Source organism: Metarhizium album (genome assembly GCF_000804445.1).
Source record: "Metarhizium album ARSEF 1941 chromosome Unknown scaffold_3, whole genome shotgun sequence".
Classification (NCBI taxonomy): Eukaryota; Fungi; Ascomycota; class Sordariomycetes; order Hypocreales; family Clavicipitaceae; genus Metarhizium; species Metarhizium album.
In genome coordinates this window covers 579,997-606,637 of record NW_024467577.1, presented here as the reverse complement: position 1 = coordinate 606,637, position 26,641 = coordinate 579,997, and the positions used below count along the sequence as shown (strand labels likewise).

At 54.6% G+C, this 26,641-nt stretch overlaps 7 protein-coding genes across 7 annotated transcripts; 4 read left to right on the top strand and 3 right to left on the bottom strand.

Moving 5' to 3' along the window:
• Nucleotides 1-1,576: 1,576 nt before the first annotated feature.
• Nucleotides 1,577-4,434, top strand: MAM_01943 (uncharacterized protein; the record flags this gene model as incomplete). Its single annotated transcript, XM_040820742.1, has 5 exons — nucleotides 1,577-1,678; nucleotides 1,928-2,164; nucleotides 2,284-2,401; nucleotides 2,472-2,970; nucleotides 3,051-4,434. The coding sequence occupies 5 exons, from the start codon at nucleotides 1,577-1,579 to the stop codon at nucleotides 4,432-4,434; spliced, it is 2,340 nt and encodes a 779-aa protein (XP_040681085.1).
• Nucleotides 4,435-7,076: 2,642 nt separating this feature from the next.
• Nucleotides 7,077-7,694, top strand: MAM_01942 (uncharacterized protein; the record flags this gene model as incomplete). Its single annotated transcript, XM_040820741.1, has 1 exon — nucleotides 7,077-7,694. One exon carries the CDS (start codon nucleotides 7,077-7,079, stop codon nucleotides 7,692-7,694), a length of 618 nt encoding a protein of 205 aa, XP_040681084.1.
• An 880-nt stretch (nucleotides 7,695-8,574) lies between these two features.
• Nucleotides 8,575-9,384, bottom strand: MAM_01941 (extracellular matrix protein precursor; the record flags this gene model as incomplete). Its single annotated transcript, XM_040820740.1, has 3 exons — nucleotides 8,575-8,699; nucleotides 8,769-9,128; nucleotides 9,195-9,384. 3 exons carry the CDS (start codon nucleotides 9,382-9,384, stop codon nucleotides 8,575-8,577), a joined length of 675 nt encoding a protein of 224 aa, XP_040681083.1.
• Nucleotides 9,385-12,568: 3,184 nt separating this feature from the next.
• On the bottom strand, nucleotides 12,569-14,225 carry MAM_01940 (UTP-glucose-1-phosphate uridylyltransferase; the record flags this gene model as incomplete). The annotated part of the gene is made up of 3 exons (XM_040820739.1): nucleotides 12,569-13,859; nucleotides 13,925-14,001; nucleotides 14,079-14,225. The coding sequence occupies 3 exons, from the start codon at nucleotides 14,223-14,225 to the stop codon at nucleotides 12,569-12,571; spliced, it is 1,515 nt and encodes a 504-aa protein (XP_040681082.1).
• Nucleotides 14,226-17,136: 2,911 nt separating this feature from the next.
• On the top strand, nucleotides 17,137-18,024 carry MAM_01939 (uncharacterized protein; the record flags this gene model as incomplete). Its single annotated transcript, XM_040820738.1, has 2 exons — nucleotides 17,137-17,664; nucleotides 17,881-18,024. The coding sequence occupies 2 exons, from the start codon at nucleotides 17,137-17,139 to the stop codon at nucleotides 18,022-18,024; spliced, it is 672 nt and encodes a 223-aa protein (XP_040681081.1).
• A 250-nt stretch (nucleotides 18,025-18,274) lies between these two features.
• On the bottom strand, nucleotides 18,275-19,338 carry MAM_01938 (dihydropteroate synthase; the record flags this gene model as incomplete). The annotated part of the gene is made up of 2 exons (XM_040820737.1): nucleotides 18,275-18,532; nucleotides 18,667-19,338. The coding sequence occupies 2 exons, from the start codon at nucleotides 19,336-19,338 to the stop codon at nucleotides 18,275-18,277; spliced, it is 930 nt and encodes a 309-aa protein (XP_040681080.1).
• Nucleotides 19,339-21,078: 1,740 nt separating this feature from the next.
• MAM_01937 (PQ loop repeat protein) lies at nucleotides 21,079-21,886 on the top strand (the record flags this gene model as incomplete). Its single annotated transcript, XM_040820736.1, has 2 exons — nucleotides 21,079-21,165; nucleotides 21,263-21,886. The coding sequence occupies 2 exons, from the start codon at nucleotides 21,079-21,081 to the stop codon at nucleotides 21,884-21,886; spliced, it is 711 nt and encodes a 236-aa protein (XP_040681079.1).
• Between the last annotated feature and the right edge of the window lie 4,755 nt (nucleotides 21,887-26,641).

The following is a 26,641-nucleotide window of genomic DNA, read 5'->3' as shown; positions in this document are numbered from 1 at the left end:
GGCGTCGGATGCACATTCACCGCAACGCAGGGGGCACAAAGGTCTGTCTGCGGTGTTGCCAAGTACCGGGACGATGGGACGTGAGCTTTGCCTTGGGAGGTCTTTATGATGCTGATGCAAATCCAAACGGACGAGCAAGTCCTACAACAGCTCGACCGTCTCCATGTCCTGTCGAGGTCGTGGATGGACAAGGAAACAAGTGCTCGCAAGGGACCCCAACGCGCGTTGAAGCCGACGGCTCACCTGGCATGTGTGGCCAGGGATCTGCAGGATCGGAGATTGATCTGGATTGGTCCGATGATCACGCAACAGGCAATAGGGACGGAATCGGCAGGGATGCTTCCGCGTGGGAAACGGCCCATAAAGGAGATCATTGGAGTTGACAGCAAAGCCCCTCTCCGCCTCTTGACGCTTCTTTCAACCGCCACCGACGGCTGCTTCGGGTAAAGACTTGTTTCTCGGCGCCACGAGATGGAGTCTGCAGTTCTAGATGGGCTCTCGTCGCCGGGATGGGCGGTGGGGGCCAGAAGCTCCCATGATCGCGGCGCGGGTGCGGCACCGATTGAGCGACCAGGGCCAGGGTTGGAGAGGCTGATTTTGGCCCCGACGGCCAAGTCTTTGGAGTAGTAACTAGGAGACGGCTCAGCTTGGTCGAATCCGCCAGGCCGTCCAGGGACGATGGAATATCACCATCGAGAGCAGCCTGGCCTGCATGGGAACAGTTGTGATTTGCACGCTGCACCGTGCCCTTCCTGGAAGAAGCAAAACCTCAAATATTCTCCATCTCCTGAGACCAGCGACTCGAGGTCCGGATGCTCCGTGTTCCGTGCTCTGCGCCGAAAACGGGCGATGCAATATGAGGCTGCGCAGCCCGACTTGACCCGCAGTTTTTTTTTTAATTAATTATTTTTTTTATTTTATAAAAAGCAACTCCGCAGAAGAGACAGGACGCGCTTTACGGAGTACTCCGTGCCATGCATGCGTATGTTTCCGGGACGATACGCACAAGTCCCAATCACGAAACTGTCGGGTTCAACTCCATGACTAGTGCTCCGTAATGACTTGAGTCCATCGTAAATGATTCGGCAAGATCTACTCGGGTTTTAGCTCTGCCTCTTACCGGCCTCGAGGAGGGCTGCACAACACGATGATTGGGCGCCACTGCCAGGCTGAAGTCCCGGTTGCTGATTGACAGTTGGAATCCTCCCAAGGCGGATGCCTCGCGGCTCCCAAGGTCCAGCCAGAGCCCAGAGCTAGCTGGAAAGCCACAGCGAGACCGAGACAGGTCACTTCCTGTCCAGATCCATGATGCGCGTACTGTGTTATTATTCACCGGCCATGCCCGGTACGAGTCCGTACAAACCAACAACAACTGGCTGACCCAGACAAACTCAACGAGTTGGGAAGCTATAACGGCCCGTCCGTCCGCTTCCCTGAGAGAGCAGAAAATCCCATACTACCCCTGGTCTCGAAAGTCGACTTCAATTCGACCCGAACCACTTTTCAAAACGCCTTGCTCTCTTGCATCGCAACCATCATCCTGAATATCACCAAGAGGAAATTCGAGGCCTGAATCATGGCTGGCGCCGTATCTGCTGGTGTCCCTGTAGAGGATCCCAATCGCGAGAACGGATACAACCGGTCCGCTTGCACCGAGTGTCAGCGACGGAAGCAAAAGGTGAGTGCATATCGAACCTCCATTCAATGTCAGCTCATCTGAATCCTGAACCAATCAATGATTCATCTGTCCTTGTCGTTTCTGTTCTACTCGACTCCATTGACAGCCAGCCGTAGACAGTAGACATGCTGCGCGGTCTTGGTAAAAGTCATCATCACTGAGAAAGGAACGCGCTGCCCTCACCTGAATTGTACCCCCAACATGTGCCGTCGAACCACAGACTACAGATTCAACTGATGCCACGGGTAGTGCAACCGCGAATGGCCATGCGATCGGTGTCAACGGCGCAAGATAGCCGATGAGTGCCGTTATAATTGCTTCAACCCCACGGCGGACACACCAGCCCACGACTTGACCGAAAAACTCAAGCGAACGCACGATGATTACGCTGACCGAGGCACTACTCAAGTCGACGAGGAAGATGGCTCTGGCTTCGATGCATTGACGACTCGTCTGTACGCCACGTTGGGTATCGATCATGGAGTGGTACGTTCATCATACACGGTTGCTCTCGATCCCGCCTCTCACTCAGCTTTGCTGAGCAATTTCCTGATATCATCCATCTAACGAAGTGAATCACGGTGTTCTACAGTCCGAGAAGCCAGCTCCGAAGCAAGATTTTGTCGATGCAGACTCGTTTCCCCAAATGCGCCGGGTGTTGCAGCTCCTTCCTCGGCGACAATCCATGGGCAAGTCCTTCCATTTTCAGCGGCCTTTCGGATGGTTACTTTTTCCGAAGCAACCTGTCGATGAACAAACTGGGTATCTAATCTTGTGTCTTTCTTCTGTACAGACATTCTGATGCAACATTTCCTCGGCGAAATCAATTATCACTACTACATCATATACCCGCCCATCTTCCTGCAGGACTATCACATCTGGTGGGACAGACAGTCCCAAAGTCGACCACTGTCACTCCAATTTACATGTCTACTGGCTATCGTTTGCGCATGTGCTCTACAGCATGTTGAAAACGCCACTGAAAAGGCCCTCGAAAGAGAGCTGGGAGACACCATGGACGTTGTGTCTGATCGTCTCCATGCAGCCATGAGAGAACTCGCCAGTGTCATTCCTGTTGGACACTATCACTTCCTCAATGTCCAGCGGCTCTTACATTCTTGTTACTGGTACAAGGCGGAAGCCAAGTTTCTTGAGGCATGGCACGTTTTGAGTGCTGCCATTTTGGAGGCCAACGAATTGGGCTATCACAAAGATCCCGCACCTGGAACCGTCAGTGAATTTGACCTAGAGATGCGTAGAAGATTATGGTGTATCTTGGATACTTGGGACTGGTGAGCTCGCTTCCCTGCGGCTTCGCGACCCCTTGTCCGTGTTTGGCCCGTCCAACCGTATACTCACCGGTGAACGCCAGGCAAATATCTTCTGGTCTGTCCAGACCCAAGATAATACATCGAGCCGACTGCGATGCAGAACTTCCCGAGTTGACGCTGGAGGGCCATACCGTGTCTCCCCTGCAACATATGAAGATGCAGTCTCGTCTGACCCGCCAATTAGCATCACGGTTTAGCGCGCCCAAGAACGTCATTTTGCCACAAGAAGTTCTAGAGTACAAAGCTATCATTGAGAAATGGGTCGACGAGTTCCCACCTGAATACGCGTTTGAGAATCCAGACACAAGCAAGGACGAAAAATGTTCCTGGTTATTTGCACACCGATTTTATGTCTACACCATGGCATGCCTCTTAATTCTAAACCCAATTAGGCATTATATGGTAAAACAGTACACATGGAACTCTGACCCCAACGAGCTCAACATTCGGTCCGTCGGTGTCTGGTATAGTCTCAAATTGATGAAGACTCTGCGCCGATGGGTTGACAAGATCTACAATAGAGACGGCCGCTTACATTTCATCATTTTCTCAATTTTCGACACCGCTGCCATCCTCTGTACCGCAGTACTTAAAGACATGGAACATACCATATCCAATCGAGCTGATGTCTTGGCATCTATCGGCGACGCCGTCGACATGCTCAAGAAACTGAACACAATCTCGAAAACTTCCAAAACCTCCTACGATATACTTGAAAGACTAGTAAGAAGATTGCCTGAAGCTGTCCCCCGCAGAGACCTCGAACATCAGGTAAAGCGCACCAAGTTGAACACGAGACCGCCACCACCACCTGGCTCTGCGCGGCACGGAGGGCCTTTAATCCCCCCCGCGTCTACATCCGCTGGGCCTCCCCCTTTAGCATCGACAGCTGTGACAAATCGGGCTGAGAAGCCCATTGCGGAAACCATATGTGCCGTCCCAACTGTTCCCATGCCAAACTCCATGGAAGCGCCATTGTCTTCTCAATTTGCACCACATACAATGGCAACGCAAAGTGACGACTACAATCACGACAGCAATTCCGACTATGAAAACCAGGCCATGCTACGGGACGCCAGCTGCATGGCAGTCGCTGACTCGGGAACTTTGATTTCAGATCCGAACCATTTCACGGGCGGATCACGAGCGTCAGAGAGGTGGGAAGCCAACACTGAGACTCTACCTCCGCCGATGGATGAAAATACAAGGCCCTCATTTGACACAATAGATGCTGCTACGGCACTAGAAGACGGTCTTTATCAACAACAAATCGTGGATGCGGGCCAAGAATTTAACATCGAAAATTTGACAACTGCGCAAATGGGAGAACTAGCTCCCCTTTGGACTTGGCACTCCGGAAACTTGGACTTTGCAAACATGCCCCGGCCAACACCAGGGCCGAATGGGTATTCGAGGCCAATGTAAAATAGCGAGAATTATGAGCCATGCATGTGCGACGAATCGTTAATTGATGCCTGTTGAAGTTTGGTTACACACCTCATCTAGTCTTTGCCAGTTCGTCGTCGCCAATGCCGCTACGTGGAGCTGCTTGTGGTCCGTGGACTTGGTGTCCCGAGGACTTTCAGTCCTCCGCATGACAGCAATTTTGGAGTTCCAACAAATAGCCCCTCGCCAAGGAACATGAATTCGTTGATTCATCCTGAAAGAATAGACAGAGTAGGATGTCATGACTACCGAAGCGCACAGAAGCGGGGATGGAGAATGTGCGCAGAGCATGGCAAGCTTACGAAGCGGCGAGCCATGAGCTGGCCGCATGATTGAACCGCCATCTACTTGGCCACGACTTTCGGTTTATCCTCAAGCTTCTTGGACGCCGTGTCTGTCACGGGTTCACTCCCGGCAAGCCCGACGGAAACTAGCTCGCACGGCCATGATCATTCATAACATCCATGATGGATACATTTCATCATACGGAACGACAGCATCGGGCAATGGCCATGTCTCGCATCGAACTCGTGGATTTCCTCTGTACATGTGAGAAGAGGCTGGGACTGCTGTTCACCCGGGCTTCGGACGGGCCGAAGCTGTTACACGACAGGACCATGCCCAAAATCAGCTGCCAGTATGGGCCAAACATGAGCGATTTTAAAGTTGGCCCTTGAACAGGTCTTGGTGAAGATGCATTGGCCAATGCTGTGGCGTCGATGGGCATGCATGCATATGATGCAGTTGATCAGCTGAACCCAACGTGGCAGGCTTCGAGAAGCGGCAGAAGAAGTGGATGCAGCAGAAACCGGGCGCGGCAGACGAGGTCCTCGTGGAGAGGGAGACGGGCCGTCTGGTTGCAAGACGAGTAATAAGTGAAGCTGATCGGCCGCCAAGTTCAGCACAATGCCCTCGGCTCTCATCGACATGGTCGTTTTGGCTCCAAGAAAGGGTGTCGCGACGCCTCATTCAGAAACATGAACCCCGTCGTGGATGCTGTATACGTACATGTACATGTGCTTCGCCCGGTCGTTCTCTGTGCCCATGTAACTAACTAACTTGACGCAATCAGATCAGATGTGCATTCAAGGATTACCACTTGGGACCACGCCAATGTAATTTTCTGCACGCGAGCTACGCCCCGGGCCGAAAACTTGGGCCTTGCGATTTTGTCTACTCGCTGAATGCAGTCTAGACCAGTCAAACAGAGTCGTGTCGTGTTGTCCTCGCTGCGTGCACCTTGTCAAGTCTGCCAAGTTGTGTGGCAGCGTCGATTGATAATAGTAGCTAGAACGGTCGGTCGGATAGTAGCTGCATGAAGAGCAACAAGAATAGTAGTAAACCGGGCCATATGTCTTATTGAACAACCCGCAACCCGCGGCAGGATGGCTGGTATCGCTTCCTTGCAAAAGCCCAACGCGCCAGCAGGCCACCAGCACAGCTCAGAAAGGGATGCAGTCACTCAAGAGTACATGTGCCGTCCGAATGCGCCGGTACGTAGCGAGGTATTTATTTCATCCGAGCTCACCAACCCAGCAGCTCCAGTGCCTCGGGCCGGTTCTGTCTCATAAGTTCCTGGGGCTTCGAGGCTCAGATCGGAGCCCCAACCTTGTTCGTCAGCCAGCAACATGATGGTGAACGAGACGTGGGTCAGCGGCGGCAGGAAACGTGACCGCGACCAGGGTCCGCCAGGCAGGAAAAGTGAGGCGGTTCGAAAGCCCTGCTGGACGGCCCGGGATTTATCAGCTACACTACTCCGTACAGTTCTGATCAGGAGTCGAAGGGATCCTGAACGACACGGCAGACAACTTACCAGGGTCCTGACGTCAAGTCAAGCCTCCGCGCAACCGCCGACTGCGCGTGCTTGCCGACGTTTTCCATCGTTATGGATAAGTTACTTGCTGGCCCGAGATTGATGCCAGCGATACCACCGCCCGCGTGACTTACACGGTCGTGTCCCAAGCTCTAACCGGTGCGAGCCGATGCTGACGGGCTCCCAGTTGTTCAATTCGTGCAGTGTCCAAACTGTCGATCCTGCGTGAGCCGGGCAGGCCCAAGCAACTTGACAGATGCGACATGGCGGCCCCGAAGCCTAGGGGCCTCTGCCGCGATGAGGCGTTCAAGCTGTGAAGCGCGCTGCTTTTTCGTCGTGCCCCAGCCTGCCCCAGCCTTGCATGAGAAGATGCGTACTCGAGTAGGTTGCTTACGTATGTAGTTATGTCCTGGGCCGCAAGTGCAAGTCGCTTTCTCTGTTTGCAGTTTGCACCTTCCCAACTATGAAATCGCCGGGCGCCCACCGACTTCCTTTCCCCCAACCATTCGCTCTGACCCGCTCACTCCATCCTTCATCATCCGTCTTTTCAGCAGACTACCACCCGGCACCCGATTTACTCGAGGAGCTACCTGCCTTGAGGCTTGCGAAATACTACAACAATTCATCCCCGTTGTCCTGCTTCGCATTGCTGCCAGCCCTCCTGCTGGCCACCCAACCAGCACGATCCAGCCGGATCCGTCGTGACTCGTGACATCCGTCGACATATATAGCAAACTGAAACCCGTACTCTGTTCCGCTCCCATCCTGCAAAGCCATTTCGCAAACCACCCATCCGTGTTTTGTGAGAATGCCCCTCCGACGCCCTCGCCGTGCCAACCTCGCTCACCGGTCTCGGTCAACAACAGCCCGCCACGCCACCAACAAATCCACCCACGGCACCCAAGGCAAGGGTGCCGACTGCAAGAGGAAAGACGATGGCTTGCACGTCGTCGATACGCACTATTCTCCCTCTGTGAAGACGCGTTCGTCTCCGTCGCCCCCGTCTTGCCGTGACGACAGCACAGACTGGGTCATGGTCCAGACGGCCAGCGCTGCCCAATACAACTGCAGCGAAGACGAGACGTGTAGCCACAAACCGGGCCAGCAACTGACAGCTACCAACGTCCAGCGCTTCGACAACCCGGGCAACAGCCCTGTCGGAATGTACGCGTCCGGCGACAATGATGGTCGTCGCCGATGCCGCCGCCGGTGCTCCGACTGCCAGGAATGTAGTGCCGAGACGAATGTCTCCATCGCTACACAGGAGCATCATCAGGCTGAGATTTCCCAACTCCTCGGCCCGTGGGCACCCGTGAGCGTCGACTCATGCGAGTCTGATGTCTTTGCGGTTGGTGCATGGGCAATGGAAGCGGAAAGTAGGATAGAGTCGGCGTTCAACTATCCCAGAACCTTCCAAGGTGGATGACACCAGGATGTGACGATGTGACGAACACTCGACGATACCACATGTTTAGCTCCAGTTCTGACCCAAGGACTAGTTATTTTTCTCTTCCCGTTTCCTTGTCCCAGTGGTTTGTTACGTTGCCTTTTTCTGACATTTCATCATTGGCCATCAATACCATTATTCATCTCTTTCCTGAAGTGGCTTGGTCGTTCTGGCCGTCTAGGGTCGCACCTGTACTTGCGCTTTACTTTTTTTCCCTCTTCTTACTTGTCCTTTTCCTTAATCGCTAAACATCACCCGTGCAAACTTGCAAGATGTCCGAGATGCCGGATAGAAACTGGTTGGGGTAGAAACGGAAAGCAGCAAGGCATCCATGCCAGACTCGGAACAGGGGGACGTGCTCGGATTTGCTGCCACATGTGCCAACGACAGGTTGGCGAGGTTCAGATTCAATTGGACTCTGGGTCAGAAATGGTACTTGTCCACTCCAATACATTTCGTCTTCGTAATTTTGTGTTGTCTTCTTCGGCGTAGCGACTCGAGGTCAACGCATTGAGACCAATGACGGAAGTTTGCATCGCAGCCCAACCCAACACACACCACGTCAAGTCGCACATTAACCACCAAGTAATCATGCAGCAAACACCGGTCTATAGCCTATCATGTTCATGCAGTTCATGATGCGAAGCAACGTCCAATCTTTACACGACAACCCTTTCAAGGAGCTGGACCCCGGAGAGGAGACCCGGTTCGTGATCATTGTGTTGTTGGCTCAATGTGTCTACAGCGCAAGTACGCTGACTGGGAATTAAGAACTACTAAAAAGCTGGCCGCGCCGAATTAAATACATAACCCATCCGCTGAAAGAAAAATTAAACGCTCAAGCCGGTCACGCATGAAATTAGGCGAGGTAGGCGAGCGCAGCGACGACGCCGACAACGAAAGCCATGGGAGTGGCACGAATACCAGCGTTGGGGATGGTGGTTGGGACTGCGGTAGTAGACCTGGTGGAACTGAGGGATTGGGCTGTACAAATTGGTCAGCGGATCATCCATCAGCTGACTTGGAATCGATTTATATCAGCAGTCTACTCACAAGCCGTGGAACGGGCCGGGGTGGACGAGTTCTTGGCACCACTGGTAGCATTGGCAACGGAAGACACGGTAGTGCTGCTCTCGATTGAGCTCCGGATTGAGCTCTCAGTGCTGCGGGCAAGGCTGCTGACGACAGTGCTGGCAGCGGAAGAGGCCCGAGACGAGGAGACAGTAGCCGGGCCGGTCGAAGAGCCAGTCGTGCTAGCAGAGGAAGTCGTGAGAGGAGCACCGGTGCCCACGTAGGCGAACTGCGGGGAGTAGTTGAAGTTTGCCGGGTCGGCATTGTCTTCAATCTTCAAGGCGTAGGTACCGGAAGGAACGCCAGAAAGGACGATATCGGCAGAGCCGTTGGATGCGTCAGCTTTGAGCGTGTTAGCGTGCCGTGTCCGTCTTCGTTTTCCAAGTTCAAAAGCAGGTCTGGACTTACTGTCGAGGGTCTTCAGGCTCTTCAGGTCGGATCGAGGGCCGGTCTGAAGGCTGATTGTGTATTTGCTGCTACCAGAAAACTTGACGTTGAACGGCTGGTTTTCAGTAATCTGATAATTGCTGTTGAGGAACTCGGGCTTCTGGGCAGCGACAAAGGCGACCAGAGCCGAAAGAACGAGCGCCAACTTCATCTTGAATGCCGGTAACGTGCGAAAGACGGTGACTGCGTAGACTATCAAACTCGACGCTGGTCAGCAAGAGTGGTTTGTATTTTGCACGAGTGTTACTTTTGTTTACTAGATGAAGACGAAGAAGAAGAAAGACCAAAATGGCGAAACGTAGTGAATCTTGGCAGCTGCAGACGCTCGGAGCAATCGAAGTGAAGCGAGGTGCCCATGACTCGCCGGCGCAAGTGGCAAGAGCAGCTAGTTTGCAGCTGCCTTGGCCCAGACAGGGTGTGGTTCTAAAACCGAGGCCAACGACACAGCCGCCAAACCAAAGACACGACTCGTCTCCCCAGCAAATGCCAAGCTGAGCTGACGGTGACGGCGACGGTGACGGTGCTCAGTGCAGCCCGGAGCAACTGAGCTTCAAGCATCCCATCACATTCGCGCCTTTGGACGTTGCGAAATGCCCACCAATGGCAGCTGCAAGACGACGGTCGACTCGACGAAACGAACGGATGTGCGGGTATTTCACGTTGAATTGATGGCATGTCGACCATGTGCAGCCGAGTGTGCAATGGACCGGGAGAAGGACCGTGCTCGTGTCAAGACTTACATTGGCAAATCAAGCAAGTGCTCAGACTGGAGGTGGCCAAACGATGGTGCAAGCTGACGAATGGGTACTACTACACAACGTAGGATCGAAGAGGCATCAGAGGAGGGTGATCTGCCCGGCAAGGCGTTGCGGCGTACCCCAGATTGAAATAGATTTCACGGCTCAGCCCTGACTTGCAAGGCGTCGCCATGGAAGAGACGGCGGGCGACGTATTCGTCGTGACCAGAGAGAAGCCCCTGGTGGCCAGGGCTAGTCAAGTCATGGTTTCCACACCTCCAATTTCAAAGCTGCGAAAACCCCTGTGCCTACGGAGTATATGTACTGTATGCCATACTTGGCAGGCCTGGGTCATTGACGACGGTGGGCCGTGCCATGCAATCTCTCCTCCTACCGCTCCGTACGGAGCGCTAGTCAGTCATCTTATGCATGTAGGGAGTAGCCAAGGAAGCCGTTGGCCCTGCACGACACGAGCTAAGCCAGCCAGCCGGCCAGCAAGCAAGCTGCCACGAACCGATCGCGGTCTGTCGACACACAAACGGGCGACATGTTCATGTTCATGTTCATGTCGAGTCGCAGCGAACAACGGAGGCTTCGGACGCACGGCAAGTGTCCCTCCCAACGGCCAGACCAGGAGGTGCATCCATCACTCGTCCGATATCGACCAGCCTGTCCAGGTGGTTCCACTGCATTGAGTTTGCCTGGAGACCTGTCGCGCCATTTTCCCGCTTGGCAAGGAGGCCAATTTCAATTTGCGGGCAAGGCCAAGAATCCTGGTGGTAGTACGGAGTGACGGCGAAACCGCAGCATCACAGCAGTCAGCTACTGAGCGCAGCAGTGGCACCGTGGACGAGCGTTTTTGCCTCGCGAAACATGGCGGCGGCAACATTTGATGACCAAAACACGGAGTACGTGAGGGCTGAATCATGTGGCGCCGGCGACACAGGGTCCTCTCCGACGTCTGCACAGGTTGAAGGACGTTGCGTGCGGAGTAGCAGTACGGAGTCGTCACTACTAGTAGTAACTAATAAGTTACTACTCCGTATTACGGAGAACTACATACTTGCTACTACTGCACCTGCAGCCCCTTGTCTCTCGCCTCCAACTGCACCACGCCGCGCGGCGCGCCATGCCCAGGGCGTGAATGACTCTCCAGTCTGCAATGTTTCTAGGGAGACGGACCACTTTCCCCGTGCGTCTCGGTGCCTTGGGCGGCTTCGTGGAGAGTTGGCTCCCTGTTTCGTCGGCAATACCCCTGCACGGGGACGCTCTGCGTGCGGACCCGTCTTTTGCAGAAAATGCGCAACATCCAGGCACCTGCTCCGTGCAGACTGGAAGAGATGTCGTCCGTCTGACGAGGAGCCGAGAACAATCCATCCATCCAGGGCTAACATGGCATGTAGTTACCGGGTACCGAGTACGGCCGTGTCTTACTCTAGGAGCGAAATAGGTCGAGAACGTCGCCGCGGCCGTCACCTCGGGGATCCTTGTACAATATCATGGGCCATGGCGCTCATCATTTTGTCGTACCAGCTCACGACGTACCAGTACTGGGCCGGATGTACTCCGTACTCCGTACTCCTTGGAGAAACGGGCCATGCAAAGGCTGGAATGAGCGGGCGCATCCCCGTCATGATAATTTTAGTTCGGTCAGTAGGGCTGGCTGTCGGCGGTCAAATTTATTGATTGCAAACAAACGTGGCTCCTCAAACAAGATGACGCGTTTTTCTTTTTCGTTCTTCTCTTCATCTTCTCTTTTTGTTTACGTTTTTTATTCTCTTTGTCAATCCTTCCTTTTTTTCTTTTTTTTGGCGTCCTCTTTCCTTGTGCCAGTTTGCTCCGTCGTTCCGCCTGTTTGCCGGGCGCCATCCATCTCACCTCGCCTAAAACTGTGACGCCGTTTCGCAGTCATGTGTCAGGTCCGCCCGTCGAACAAATAACTACCTGAGGGCCGCAACAGACTGGCCGAGCCCCTTGTTTTGTTATGCGTGAATGGGACTGGCGCGTGGTGTGGCGTCCGCATCGGCCTCCCGCCCCGGGAAATGAGTCCCACTTGTGACCGAGCTTGGTTGGGGTCCCGGTCACGGTCATGCAGATATTGCCTCTGTCATGCCTCTGTCATGCCTCTCGATGCCTGTTCCCACCATGAAGAGTACATTCGGCATTTTTGCGTCATCAAATCCACCGCAAAACAACACGAATCAAGCCTGGGTGTGAATGCCATGACGGGCAAAGAGGACAAAATCCCATTGTTTTGTTGAATTAGACCACGTGTTCAGCTCGCGTTTGCGACCCAAATGCCCGGCTCTCACTCCCGCTCCTATCCCAAGACAAGCCCAACGAGGTGCGAGGTACGGAGTGCCGTCCTCAAGTCACGCATCATGTGGCCCGAAATCAACTAATGTACGTGTAGTATTGTATACTGTGTTGTGCCAGTCGTTCCCATCCCACTGGCTGGTAGTCCATGCTAGAAATTGAATAGAAAAAAGCCTCATGCCGCTCAGACTTGCCTGAGCCGCGGCTCACCACTCCATGCGGGGCGTTTTTTTTGTTTGTTTTTACTCCATCCATCCCCACTCCACGGCTCGCCCCAACAGCTCAATGCTCAAGCAAGCGCAAGCTACCCTGGACGACGACGTTCTCGAGGATAGAGCCAGCGGGGATGTCGATGGTGCTGCCCTCCGTGGCAACAATGATGACGGTTCCCTTCAAGGTGACACCGCGACCCAGGTTGACGGCGCCGGTAATGGTGAGATGGTCAAGCTCAAGGACCTTGGGGATGGAAGGAATACGCTTCTGGAAATCAGAAACCTTCTTAAAGTCGCCGCCGAGCTTGATAAGGGGCGCGTCGCCGAACCGAGCGGCGCTCATCTGTAGCTGACCGTGCTTAAGGGTGTAGAGATCCGACTTGACGAGCATCAGGTCGGAGCAGGTCTTGACAGGCAAGAAGCGTCTGCGAGGAACATTCACACCGTGGGCGTTGTTGAAGTGTCGGATGGCAGCACCGACGGCCGTCTCGAGCTGCAGAATAGAAATGTCCGACTCTCCCTTCTTGTCTCCGGGGATGGTCTTGCCGTTGGGGATGATCTCCATCTCCAACTCATCGTTCTCAACTACACGTTTGATAGCCTTGAGATTGAGCCAGATGTTGTTGGTGTTGAAGTACTTGAACTTCTTGATGGACTTGAATTCGTTGACGTGCTCCTTGGGGACCTGGGCAATTTCGAGCAGGCGGACGGAGCCCTCATAATCAATAATGGTACCGCCCTTTACGTCAGCCTTGGTCTTGTTGGTCAGCTCCATGATGTACTCGGCATTGGTCTCAACCATGTGCTGGAGAATGCGCAGGTCGACGACGGCACCCAGGTTGTCCACGTTGGACAGGAAAATAATCTCAATACCACGCTCGAGCAGCTTCTCCAGAATGCCAGAGTTGTACAGGGACTCGAAGACGTCGCCGTGGCCGGGAGGATACCACTCGGAGATGGGAGACTTGAAGTCCTTGGGGACTGGCAACAGCGAGTCCTTGTAGATTCGGGGGTATCGAGACTGGTTGAACGTGAGGATGTCGACGTTGTGGCCCTCGTATTTCTTGATGATGGCAGCAGTATCGTCGTTGGTGTTGAATGAGTTCATGAGGAGGAAGGGAACATTGACACCATAGGTACGGTTCAAGAACTCGATCTGGCGCACGGAAAGGTCGAGGAAGGACATGCCGTCTCGGACCTCGATGACGGACTTGGGTCCCACACAGCCCATGGAGGTACCCAAGCCACCGTTGAGTTTCAAGACTGCCAGCTTGTTCAGGAAATTGACAGACTCGGAGTTTGCGAGGTCTTCGTAGTCGACGACCTGGCCCTGGGCCGGGGGGGCGATGCGATCCCAGTCACTACGTGGACATGTCAGTCTCCCGCCTTCGTCCATGGCCTTGGTCCAACCTGGAGATGAACTTACACGGCATTGCCCTTGGCTTTGTCGTTCAAGTAGCGGCGGAACAGGGCAAAGAAGTTGTCCATTTCCGTCTCAAAGAGCTACATGCGGCAGTGGCAGTCAGTCCACAGCTCCGGCTCTTTGCTCTGCGACATGTACTGGCAGGTGTGGCAATCACCTTTTTGTCATTGGGGTCCTCGACAGTCTCGGCGAGGTTGGTCAGGGCATTGCGCATCTGAGCCGCGGCAACATTGGTGGAGGTGTTTTCGAAAGCCTGTGAATCAGTTAGCTGGCTCTCGCCAGGTCGTGGCAGTCTACGAGCCATGGTTGGACAAGAGGCGTTGAGGGTGTGAGAGAGAAGGCGACGGGCATGTATTTGAGGAGTTGAAGACCGGCAAACCAAGCCGCAGCCGCAGCCGCAGGACAAACGAGCTGCGGCAAGGTCGAGGCATGGACTGTTTGTACTCGTCAAGGACAGATGAATCGGTGCTGAAGGAACCATGGACTATGCATCGCGGCCATTGCTTCTATCGGGGCTCTGCACCATGAGATTGAGCTTCCAATATATTCGACCGTCCGAGCTGCTGAATCAAACAAGGTCCTGGGGACGCGCTCATTCACGGCCATAGCTGGTTCGGCCGGAACAAATAAGCTCGAGCCATGCGCCAAGATACCACACGAGAGCTGTCGAGTGACGCGTGCTGGGTTTTGTGAATGCGTTGTTTGGGGGCTTCGGGATCCCCAACAAAAGGAGCAGAACAAGCCGAGAGCAGCAAAGACAGAGACGCAGAGCCAGGCCGCGCAGAGTCTTTGGGTCATACAGAGTGTATACAGCATGCGGAACAGGGCGAGGTGAGGAACAGAGCTGAAAAGGAGCCTTTACTAACCATGTGGCTGCGAGTCTTGCCATGATGGCGTCTCTCGAAACCATTGTCATCGCCACCGCTGCCCGCGGGCTTTAGATGCGTGGGTAGAGCGCTTTTCACGACGCCAGCCATTGCGAGTACGTCTCGAGAACCGGAGCGGGAGATTCAGGAGAATTGAGGGGGGATGACGGAGGTTGGAAATGTCGACGATAAAGAAGTAATGCCAAGGAAGGCGGGGGAGGGGAAAGCTCGGTCACTTATTATTAGAAGTTAGCACTACGGAGTACTAGTAGCGGTACTTGGTTGAGCAGTATTGGTTGAAAGCTGGCAACCAGAATTGAGAGGTTGCAGCAGTCCAGTCTCGTCCAGTCCCAGACCCATGAAATGAAACGCCAACACCAAGTAAGTAGAAGAGGCGGCCCTGGTCTGTCGAGCCTGCGTTCTGTGCTGCGTTGGGTACTCCGTACACGGTACAACATGAACTTCCAAAGCCGGTACTGGTACCACTTGTCCCCCCACTGCAGCTTTTTTTTCTCGCAGCTCAGCGTTGAATGCGCAACGGCGGGTCTGCTGTTCACCAGCAGGCTGTTTTTTTGTGGAGAGACGGGCGGACGACGAGATGCCCCAGCACTCAGCACTTTCGCTTGCTAGAGGCGGCCAGGAGGGGCCAATCAATGATGCTTGGACCGCTTGGAGCAGCGGGAGGATCAATTTACCAACCGGCGCTAAGATTGACGTCAGAAGAGAGGTTGACATGGGGACAATTTTCCCGTCCATTGACTTTATCTCAACCCAAGTCCCATTTTCCTGTTTGTTTCGCCGCCCATCCCCACCAGCAAAATGACGGCAAGAAAGGAACAACAACCAGACACAAGCGACATTTGAGCCCTGGGGGGGGGGAGGGGGCGCGATTAAATAACCTCGGGTGACAGAAGCGCGCAGCCCACCCCCTCACCTTCCCCGTCCCGCGTCCATGGGCAGAGAGGGGTGGCTGCATGTCGTCCAGACAGCCAGACGAAACAGTCACTTCCCCGCTGCAAGGCACGGATTTTCACGTGACAGAGGCACGTGATTGGTCCGCGAAAAAGGTTGAGCGGTTGACTACTCCGTACGGAGTGAGGAGTACCAGGCACCAGGTACGGAGTACCTAAGGTACCCAATGCTAAGCTCAGGTACTTTGTCTGGTACGATTCCCCGTCTATCACTGCCTGCCGCTTTTCTGCCCAACGTGAGACGAAAATGGAATCAATGATAATCTCGCGTCAGGGGTTCAGCGGACTCATGTTAAAATTGGCAATGACGGGTGCTGGCTTGGTTGGCCTCGTCGCCCAGGCAGCGTTGACGGACAACCGAGTACAGAAACACGACCTTCTTGGATGTACTCCTCTCACAACTGGGCAACAAATACATACCGTGGGATGATGGTGACGCCCCGACTGGACCCGACGGGTATGCACCCGGTGCGCCGCAGCCTCTCGAGTACATTTGCAGGGGGAACTTGCCAAAGACGGAACCGGTTTAATACTGATGCCTTTCCTGGGCCCCCTAGGGCCCCTTGATAATACACACTACTTGCTGCTGCTGCTACGACCACCACCCCAGAGTACATGTGAATTATTAAATGCTCAGCAGGTCTAATCCTGGAGGCCTGGAGGCCACCTCACCGGGGGCTGATCCGGACACGTGGGAACTGCATTGGTCAACCCGTTCACTTGCTTTTCAAGGACGGAGTGCTCCGTAGTATTCAGGCAGTTGTCGAGTACGAGTGTTGGTACGATTTTTTTCCCGATCAAAATGCCTGGCCATTTGGACTGAAATGTCAACACATCTCTCACCTTGCACCCCAAGTTGCTCGCTGGTCACAGGTGATGCTTAGTCAGCCTGATTCAGATCGAGAGACAAACGTTGCATCCCGCATCCGGCTGCCTGGCCACCCAGCAACAACATGTGCTTATCCGTCGACGTGGCACGCAAGTGGTCTCACAACACGTTGTGAAAGAGGCATCTCCGCGCATCGTCAAACTGCTCCTTGTCGGCCCACGACTCGATTCGTCACAGCCGACAGTTGGGAGATTGTTTTTCTCGCTGCCCAGCGATATGACAGGTGGAGTTGTGCGTCTTTGCCAAGGGCTAGACATGACTCAATCATGGACTTGATCTCTTTTGCTGTCTGGGACTTTATCTTGACCTTGTTCACCCTTTTTGTTCATAAAAAAATTACATTACACTTCTTTCCTAACCCTCTCTTCACCTCGTTCTTTTTATCAGCACAACGCTTTCGGCCAACATTTACGGGAACGGTCCCAGAGCGTCCGACGTCGCCTCATGTCCGCATAGCCATCCAGCCCATCGCAGTCTCATCCCACCGTCATGGGTCCTTTCCACGCCGTTCCCTTTTGGCAGGTCAACTGTCCTCGCCATGAGTTGACCCCCGAGTGCCCCCCGTTTCTTGCCGGCCTCAGCGAAAAGGACCGCCGTATTGTCGGCACGCCAGATTCCGCCTTCAGGCTTCTGGCATGGGATGAGATCTGCAGCATCATCCGAGAGAACCGGCTCGAGGCCTTCCAGAGAATCCCCTCAGAGCTGAGGCGCTACAAGGCTTTCGCTTTCAAGCTGGCCAAGCAACACGGCAGCATTGCCAGCTTCGTTCTGCAAGAACGACTGCGGTGGCAGGCCCCTATCCATCCGCGGGGGTCGCCTTTCCAGTACGCAGAAGACGTAAAGATTTTGTGCAACGACTGGCCCTACGGCCTGGACAAGAGAGTCGTCCATCTTGTTGTCTGGACCAAGTTTGAGCTTGAAATCAACCCAACCTGCGGCGACCTGACGGACAAGGCGAGAGGAGAGATTGACGCTTTTGTGAGCAGGACATTCCGGACACGCGTCCCGGCAGAGAACGTGAGTTGATTGCCCCTTCCGCTTTTTTCCAACCCTCAGAAAGGCGCGGTCTGCCGAGGTCAAATGAAACCGAAGAGGCCGGATATCTTGTCGTCTGCGTGCACGGGTGGTGCTGCGTGTCCACTGTCTAGATGGTGTCTTCTGCTGCCCGCCTCCACCTGGCCGGGTCTGCCCATGTGCTTCCGTCTGTGTGCTAACCGCTCTGTCCTCGGGCAGGTTGTGTGGTTCAGGAACTGGGCTGCGCTCAAGTCCGTTGATGCCGTGGAACACTTCCACGTGATGATGTACGATGCTGACCCGGCGTTTGTTCGCGAGGTGACTAATGGTGACGTGCCGTTTTCTGCTCAAGACGGCTTGTAATACTACGTGTAGACCCTAGTGCAAAGAAGAAGAAAAATTGCGGGGGGGGGGGGCGGCCATAGATTGGTTGTAAACCCCGTACGGCGGCTTTCGATTCCAAACCCAGGGGCATCTTCTAGAGACAAGTAAAGCCCGCGGACACTACCTACTACCCGCGTCACTCGCTGCATCCATTCGACCGCGCGCAAGTCATGCGTGTGTGTGTGTGTGTGTGTAGAGTATCTGAGGCCCATGCGCACATGAGCCCAGTTCATGACGAGGACGGATCTTGCCGCGACGAAGCCGCGCCCTTTGTGTTTGTGACAAGGACATCATTCGTGTTGACGCGCAACTCGACGCAGGGGCCGTCGGCAGACACCACGGCAATGGGCTTCTCTACCGCAACCCGGAGCTGCCAGCCGCCTCCGTCCGCGGGCTGCGCATGATTCTCGGCCAAGTACGCCGCGACGTGTGCAGCCACGTCCGCCAGCAGAGCCTCGACGGTCTCAAAGGACGAGCCTGTCATTGCCTTTGCACCGCCCCCACGAGAAAAAGGTTAGCTGGCGGCCGCGGCTGTCAAGACGGGGAGAGGGAAGCAAGGAGGGAGGCAAGGATGGTCTGGTCTGGTCTGGGCACGCCACGCCCCGACGCGACGCGACATACCGTGGCAATGACGCCCTCGAGGCAGGAGTAGCTGTCGCGCGGGTCGTCGAAGCGGTCGACGTCGACGTTGGCGACGACGGCCTGCCTCGCGCGCCGCTCGTTGGGGTTGACGCCGATGAGGATGGGGATGCGCAGGTCGCACACGCTGAGCCTGATGCCGCGCTGGGCCATGGCGCCGTGGGCGAAGACGGCCGCGGCCGTGAGGCGCACGCCGTCGCCTTGCAGCGTGGCCTTTGGCAGGCGCAGCTCGACCTGGAGGCTCCTGATGGACTCGAGCTTCAGGAACGGCGGGCCGCCGGCGGGCGAGGCGGGCGTGCCGGCGGGCGTGGCGCCCGTGAGGTCGGTCCATACGGAGTCCAGGACGGCCGGCAGCGTGGGCGGGCGGTCCGCGGCTCCTCGGCCGTCGAGGCGCGTGAGCGTCGCGAGGACGGCTTTGGCGAGGAGCCCGTAGTGCACTGTGTCGGAGGCGAGGGCGTCCGCGGATGACGTTGGTCCGAAGGCCTTGGCCATGCCCACCGTCACGGATATGCTGATGGGCTGCGGGCGGCCCTGTCGCCCCCAGGCGTCCGAGGGGCCTTGAATGGTGGATCGGATGTTTTGGACGCGGACCGTGGCTGGTGGCTCGCCCGCCGCGAGGAGCAGCCCGTGGGAGGTTGAGATGGGTACGGCCATGGTGGTGAGGGTGCGGGTGTGTGTGTGTGTGGTGTTTGGTGCCCGTGTGGTGTCTTGGAGGCTGGGCTTTGGGCGTGGACTCTCGGCAAGGCGACGGAGGTGCGGAGATGCGGTGTTTGACAAGATGTCGTGGCTTGTTGATTTACCTTGTCCTGGCTAGGAGGAGTGGTGAGGCTTTCGATGAGAGAATGGAGGAGTCATGGTTCACCTTTTTCCACGGTGGGGCGTTTCGCGATATTGCTCGCGTACGGATTCGTCGAGAGTACGGAGTATGCGATTCACAATTGGTGCCAGTGACATGGCAGGGTAAACATTGGCATCGCCTGACGCTTTATTGCAACCGTCGACTGAGGTAGGTGTAGGACGACATTGGCGATGGAAAGTTGCGCACGCTAGTAATGTAAAGACCTGCCTACCCTATAACGTGTGCTCCCACGGCCGCAGCACCCTTCTTCACAACGCCGACTCTTCACAACGCTCCGACGCCGTTCAGGTTTTACGCCCGGTAAACCTCCCACCCCCTCCTTTGAACATATCCATCCTGCCAGTTTCATATCTATGGGCGCAATAGGTAAGATTTTCCCAGAACAACTCAAACAGCCTCCCCCGGCTTATTGCCGTCCATGCTTCATCCTGGTGCCGTCCCCGGCCTAGACCTCATAGAGCTTGTAGCCGGAGTGTCTCTCATGTCCGGTTATCTCGCCGCTGAAACCCAGTGACGACCAGTCCATCGACGGATCTGTAAAGTCGACATCCGAAAATAACAAGTCCATTTGGCAAGGCCGTATAGTCTGTACATCTTGGGGTTCCTGTTCTTGGCTTCCGCGTCCTACGTAACGCTCCCTGCACGGCGGTATAGCACCATGTAGAGAGTGTGCGAACGATTTGGGAGTGGTATTGAAATATCTCTGAAACAACAGATGCAGATATGCGCCGCTGATTCTCAGGTCTTGAGCCAGGCTTTCCACCGTTCGATCTCTGCCGTCAGCCTCGGCAGCGACAATAAGGTCCCGGGCACGATGCGCGAGAGCGCGACTTCGGACCTCCCTGCTCCAGGAAGGGTTGCAGGGCTGGCATCTCTTGCACGGGCGATAGCCTGAGTCCGATGCATCATGTTGGTTGTCGAAGAATGTGACATTGGATCGCCTCGCAAGACGGCCAGGACATGTAGGGCGGCAAAAGATGCGGGTTGAAGTTACGCCGTAGAAGAAAGATGAGTTGGCCGAGGGGTCGCGGCGAGAGACTGTTAGCCAGCGTGCTGACATGGAGAGGTGCCTTTCCGAGGGTAACGTTATCATGTGCGGTCGTGCGAGAGGAGTCATGACTCTGAGGGAGGCCTTTTTGCCCTCTTGTTGTGAGTGCAGCACTTGGTGATGATTTCGTCATGACCAGACTGGTCTGCCGAAAATGGAGGCCAACTCCCGTGGCAGTGTAGGCTGTTATCTTTCTGCATCTCGATTCTCCTCGAGGTTACTCGTCAGTTTGGCCGCAAGACGCGGTTCCGCTGCGCCGAGAGACTTGCGTTGTCGTCGTGTAGAATTGTCCAATCACCGACTATCTCTCCGATGTGGAGCCAATCGCTGCCGTCAGATTCTCTCCAGTTGCTTCCACATATCAACATGAAACTCTCCAATCACGATCAAGCGCAATTAATTTCCAAGCCAGGTACGAAGTCACAAGTACGGTGTTGGCTACAGTGTATCATTCCGAATATATATATATAAACGACCAGGGGCCGGCATGCGGCTTCCTGGTGGTTCATGGATAGTCGCTTTCGCGCTCTTCGTGGAGTCGGGATGGACAACCCTGTCGCTGCAAATGTCTTTGGTACGATGGGTGCAGTGTTGTGGTCTCTTCAGGTAGGGTCATCTGGAACTCGCACCTCATCTTCGTTCGTTACCTGTTTTTGCTGACGCGCGAGCAGCTTCTGCCGCAGATTTGGAAGAACTGGCGACGACATGACAGTCAATCATTGTCTGCCACGTTCTTTTCATCCTGGGCCATTGCCGGGGTGCCTCTTGGCGTGTACAACATTGCTGACGACTTCAACGTGGCCCTCAAGATCCAGCCGAACATACTCATCTTCCTGAGTTTGTGGACTTGGGGCCAGTGCAAGTACTATGGTCAGAAATGGAGCCTGGCAAAAGCCTTCATCTTTTCTGCGTCCACAGGCACTATTTTAGGCGCAATAGAGGCAGGGTTGGTCCTTGCGCTCAGAGTAGCACGAGGACGAGGTCAACAATGGCCTGCAACCTTGATGGCCGTGGTTGCTGCTGTTCTACTGGCAGGTGGTGTATTCCGACATTATTTTGACATGTTCAAGACGCAGTCAGATGCGGGTATATCTCTCAAGTTCGCCATATTGGATGCCAGTGGAGACGTTGCGTCTTTGTTGTCGGTAGTTTTTCAGCACCCCTTGAGCGTCAAGGGACTCGTCATCTATGGTTCAGAGTTCGCTATTTGGCTTGGCCTGATTGTCATTGTTTTATATTTTCGAGTTCGCAACAGAGGGAAGAGAGGAGAGGGGGGCGGGACAGTCACGCCATAAAAAAAAATAAAGAACGTAAATTTGTCGCGGAAAATGTGAAGCATGCGAGGTGTCGTGAAAGAGCAGGGAGACGAGTTCGCAGAGCCTAGAGGTGATAGGATCAATGAAAGTTGGCCTCACGTGATGTAGGCAGGCTCCAGCACCCAATTACTGAGGCGAGGCCGCCGCGGAGCAACTTTTCTCACTTTTTTTTGCAGTCTTGCCTTCACAAGCGCGCGCCAACCGGCAACTGCAAAAGCGAATGTCCACCTTGCGCAGTATGTCTCTGCTATTCTCTTTCCTTTTTTCTCAATTGACCGCAGTTAGCAATATCGGAGTTCCTCTCCAATGAAGCGGATACTTCCGCACTGATGCAAGCAAGCAGTGAGTGGGTGGGATTAGCCTTTGACTCAGGAGCAGTCGGACGCAGTCCAGGCCAGACACGCCTCTGATATCCTGATATTCTCGTCTTGGGCGCAAGCAAGAAATCCTCTAGTTGAGCTTGTAACCCGGACCCCTTTTCCTTTTCTTTTTTCACCAAATGGTCTGGTACCAAGATTAAACCGTGGCATTCTAGAGAGAACGTGTCGACTGTAAGTGACGTGCTGCTGTTGTACACGTCATCCCACTCCGTACAACTGTCGCGGGACACATTGCGATGTACAACCGCAAAGACAAGCTTCCTCCTGGGAGACCGTCTCCATCCCACAACGCCTCTGTCGCTTGCCGAACTGGTGCAGTCTATCCGTGGTATGCGGCAACGACATCACTTGTCTCACCACTCGTCCACAAACCACACCACACCACTGGCCTTTGTAGGGCAGCCTCGCACTTTTCGCGCGACCACACGGACTCTAGTATCCGCCCTTTTATCAGAGGTTAAGAACCTTGTACGGAGTACTAGGACGCCTATCGAAGCAAGTCATGCTGGCCCAGCAATTGCATCCCAGCATCTCCGCCCACCGTGTTCCTTGGCCGCTTGTCTCAGGTCATTGGGCAAGTTGTCTAATGCAGTACCATCTCAACCATGGCTCGTTGGTCACCTCGCAGTTCTTTAAATTCAAGGACTCATGCTGCTCCGGACTATCTAACTGATACCACAATGACAAACTCCGGGTCGCAACGCAATGTCCAGCCCCGCCTATGCGCAAGTAATGACATTCCAAGAGCCCCTACTGTGACAGGGCCCAAGTCCACTCGAGCGTGAACATGTCGGCCATTATCCAAAACAAGTGGTTCGGCGGCGAGAGCTGCATGTCAATCTGGCAGTGGATGCATTGCCTAAATGTACGAATTGGAGGATGAGTTGAGAGCAGGTGCATGGTTCTTGGAGATGTTCCGGTATCTAGTTAGGTGGAAACTGGCACTTTGCTGGTTTCTGACTTGAGGTACCTTTCGTCAACCTGGCCTTACCGACGCTTCTCAAATATAGTTATGCTTGGGAAAAAAAAAACGATATCTTGACATGATGGGAACTGGGCAAAGGCCATTTGTTCGGTCCCGCTGGAGCGGAAGAGTTGGTTTCATTTGAAACTCGCCCTCTGGATGTCGCCATAAAGAAGCACAAAGGATTTCCAGTGTTGTTTCGACAGCCGCCCAGAGAGACAATCAGAACAGGTACCAGGACGAGTGAAGAAAACGCCCAAAGAAAACCCAACCACAGAGCCTTCCGCAACACGAAGCTCCTCAACGTGCAAAGAGCCGGTGCATGTTGTGAGACAGGAATGCCCCATTCATCAGCGAAGTGATGGTTGATGGTAGGCATGGGCCTTTCACACGCCTGACGCCGTATGCATTTCTCAATGCCATGTTTGTACGAATCAGGGTCCTGTTGGCGAGCGAGCCTTCCATCATCCCACCCTGGGTGGTAAGAGGCAGGAATTCGGTCTCACCACAGAGCTGCTTCTCAGGTGACAATGCACACTAAATGGTCCTTAGTTGCCACACCGGCCGGAAGAATACCGAGAGCATTGGTTTTGGAGCGCAAACCCCAGACTTGGCGCCATGCGAAACGACATGTTCGGTTCTTTATATGTGGTTCATACGTATCGCACTGAGGCTTTTAAAGCGGGAATGCTCGGATAGTAGATCAGTCACGCCGTATATCGCTGAGGTATTATGGTAGTACAACTATGTTGTACGGTTGTAACGCTGGGTTGCATGAGTAACGTTGACACATTGTTGGAAGCAAGGTACAACCGTCCCAAGGTGTAACGCGCGTCTGGAGAAGGCTTCCGCTGAGATGCACCTGACCGAAGTTGGATATTATCCCGGTCAGTAAAGCACAATCGTGATGCGTCTTTGGGCAAGTCCCTGTCCCTCGACTCACGAGAACTTGCCTCACATACATACTGGTATCAATTTGGATATGGAAGTGGAGCAGCGGCTTGCAGGCCCTGGAATATGGCAGCGCTTTTTGACATGCACCGAGGCCCGAGGCCAATGAGCGGAATCCACAGGGGCGAAGAGTGTTGTAGATGCAGCCGATGGTGGTCAGAAGTCTCTGGACCCCGGGACGGGCTGCCGCAAGTTGGCCATGGACTCAAGGTGATCGAGGGGTCGCAGCCTGCGGACATTGGATAAATCACAAGTCAACGGCTTGAAGGTCGGGTGACTGGGCTGATGATATTGGCCAAGCTACGGAGTACGTGCTCCGTACTCGCTTTGACTTGGCTGCAATGTGCTCCGAGTTTCGAAAACATGGCGCTCAGCAGGCGGGCATCAAGTTGAGACTCCCGACGACTTCTTGGTAAGGCCAGGACGGGATGAAAAGTGTGATTGAGTTGAAGCCTCCCGCTGTCTTTGCGGAGCAGCTTGGCCTTGAGCCAATGGATTTCGCGCAAGACGTGTCCACAACGTTGGAATGCAGATCTTCCTTCACCAAAGCGTATTTGCACTGTCGATGGAGGGAAGGCACGGCGCAGCCGGCCAGTCAACGCGCGAGTCGCAGCTTCCGGGGAGGACGTCAGCAGCTGGGGCTCCCGTCAAAAATTGTGACATCGTATCCCATGGCTCTTCAATTTTGGCCCGTGGTACGGAGGGAACATGAAAAGACTCAATCGTGGTGATTGAACTTTGTTACTCGCAGGCTGTTTCAAACCCATCCGAGGGCCAAAGCGCCACCTCCTTTTCTGTGGCCTGGGAGTAGCCGCATCGCCATGGCACAAATTGCAACAGACGTCTCTCGGCCGGACAATCCAACTACCCTCTCAGCTGCGGGAGCAGGAAGCCATTGCCAGCACGGGCTGCTGACCCCAGCAAGCGGCCAAAGATGTTGCTCAGCTGAGGAATGGGCCTCTCGGTTCTGGCTGTTCATTCGCATGTTCCATGACGCACTGTTCACAGGGCCATAGTTGTTACTGACTGATGGCTGGACCAATAGGTCATCGTTGCCTGCAGCAATTGATGACTCGTGCGAGTATTTGCCATTGGATGGTATCCAACCAAGTCGTCGTACCAGCACAGGCCTCAAGCGCCGTAGCTTACGCGACGCCATGTTTGTCCCGGCAGTTGTGCAGGAACGAAGCAGCCATTTCTGACATTGAAGGGTTTGCTGGACGTGGACGCATCAACCCACAGTGCGGAGCAGCGCAATCGACGCGAATGCCATGCGCGACGCGGCTGCTTTGGCCGAAGCCACGGACGTCGTTTAGCCACGAGCGACCTGACAAGGAACTCTAGAAGTTTGTGGGGGGTAGGAAAGGGACCCTGGTGTTAGTCAATAGTGCCGGCTTATTTCTGGCAGCAATGATCAACTATCCAAGCAGGTAGGTAAGTAGTTATAATGTACTTTAGGTGGGTAAAAGAACAGGGAAGTAGTCAATGACTTTCCTCGAGAGATTTTATCAGAAACCAGGTACTTTGCCCCGAATGCCCTCGATGAAAGTTGTCTCGCATTGGCCCTACTCCGTCCCTCTTGGCTAAACTTTCAGGGTCTGAACTGTCCAGTCAACTACCGTCAATCATTCTAGCCGACTTGGCACCCGTCTTGCACTTGCCTATTCCCATGTCAATGGTTGCACTTGCCAATTATGAAGGTATCATGTACCGGCTGGACCATTTGATGCGTGCTCACGTATCTCGACATCCGGACAACCACCTCCAGCCGCCCTGTCAGACTACCCAAGACCTCTCGCTCGCCCCTCGGCCGTGGGCCATGGAGCAGCTTGACTCGACTCCGTCCGGTCTGCTCTTCAGCTCTCTTGCTCAATGCCGAGTGCCTGCTGCCGATGCCACTGGTTGGCACCGAGACGTGGATCCTGGCCGGCTCTTCCATTCTCACACTGTACGGAATACTGCGCCATCCATCGTCGAGTACTCCGTATTTTATATTGTGTTGCGGATACTCCGTACATTTGCGTGGTACGAGTTCCCCGCCTCGGGATCCAATAGACATGGCATTCTAAGTTGATTCGATCAGGGCACGCGGCGCGCCGCATCGTCACCTGGCAAACCTGGCATCGTGCTGGCCGCGTTGGACCGCGATTGGAGGCGCAATTGAAGGGACCCTGTGATTCCACTCTGCTTCCGGCCTGTCGGAGCTTCTTGCTGTCTGTCTGAAGGGGGCCCGCGGCGATCAAGTTCAAATCGCCGCCTCCGGCTCCATCCCTTTTTCTCCAATCATCCATCTCGACTGTATTGCACGACGAAGCTTGTTCCGTTGCCATTCCAGTAGCTTCTGGTGCCCGTGAGCCGAGCGGATCAGCGTTGGGACTGCAGGGATTGTCAAATCGAGCCGCTGGAAGCGTATCCGCTCACTCGTCAAAGGGATATAGG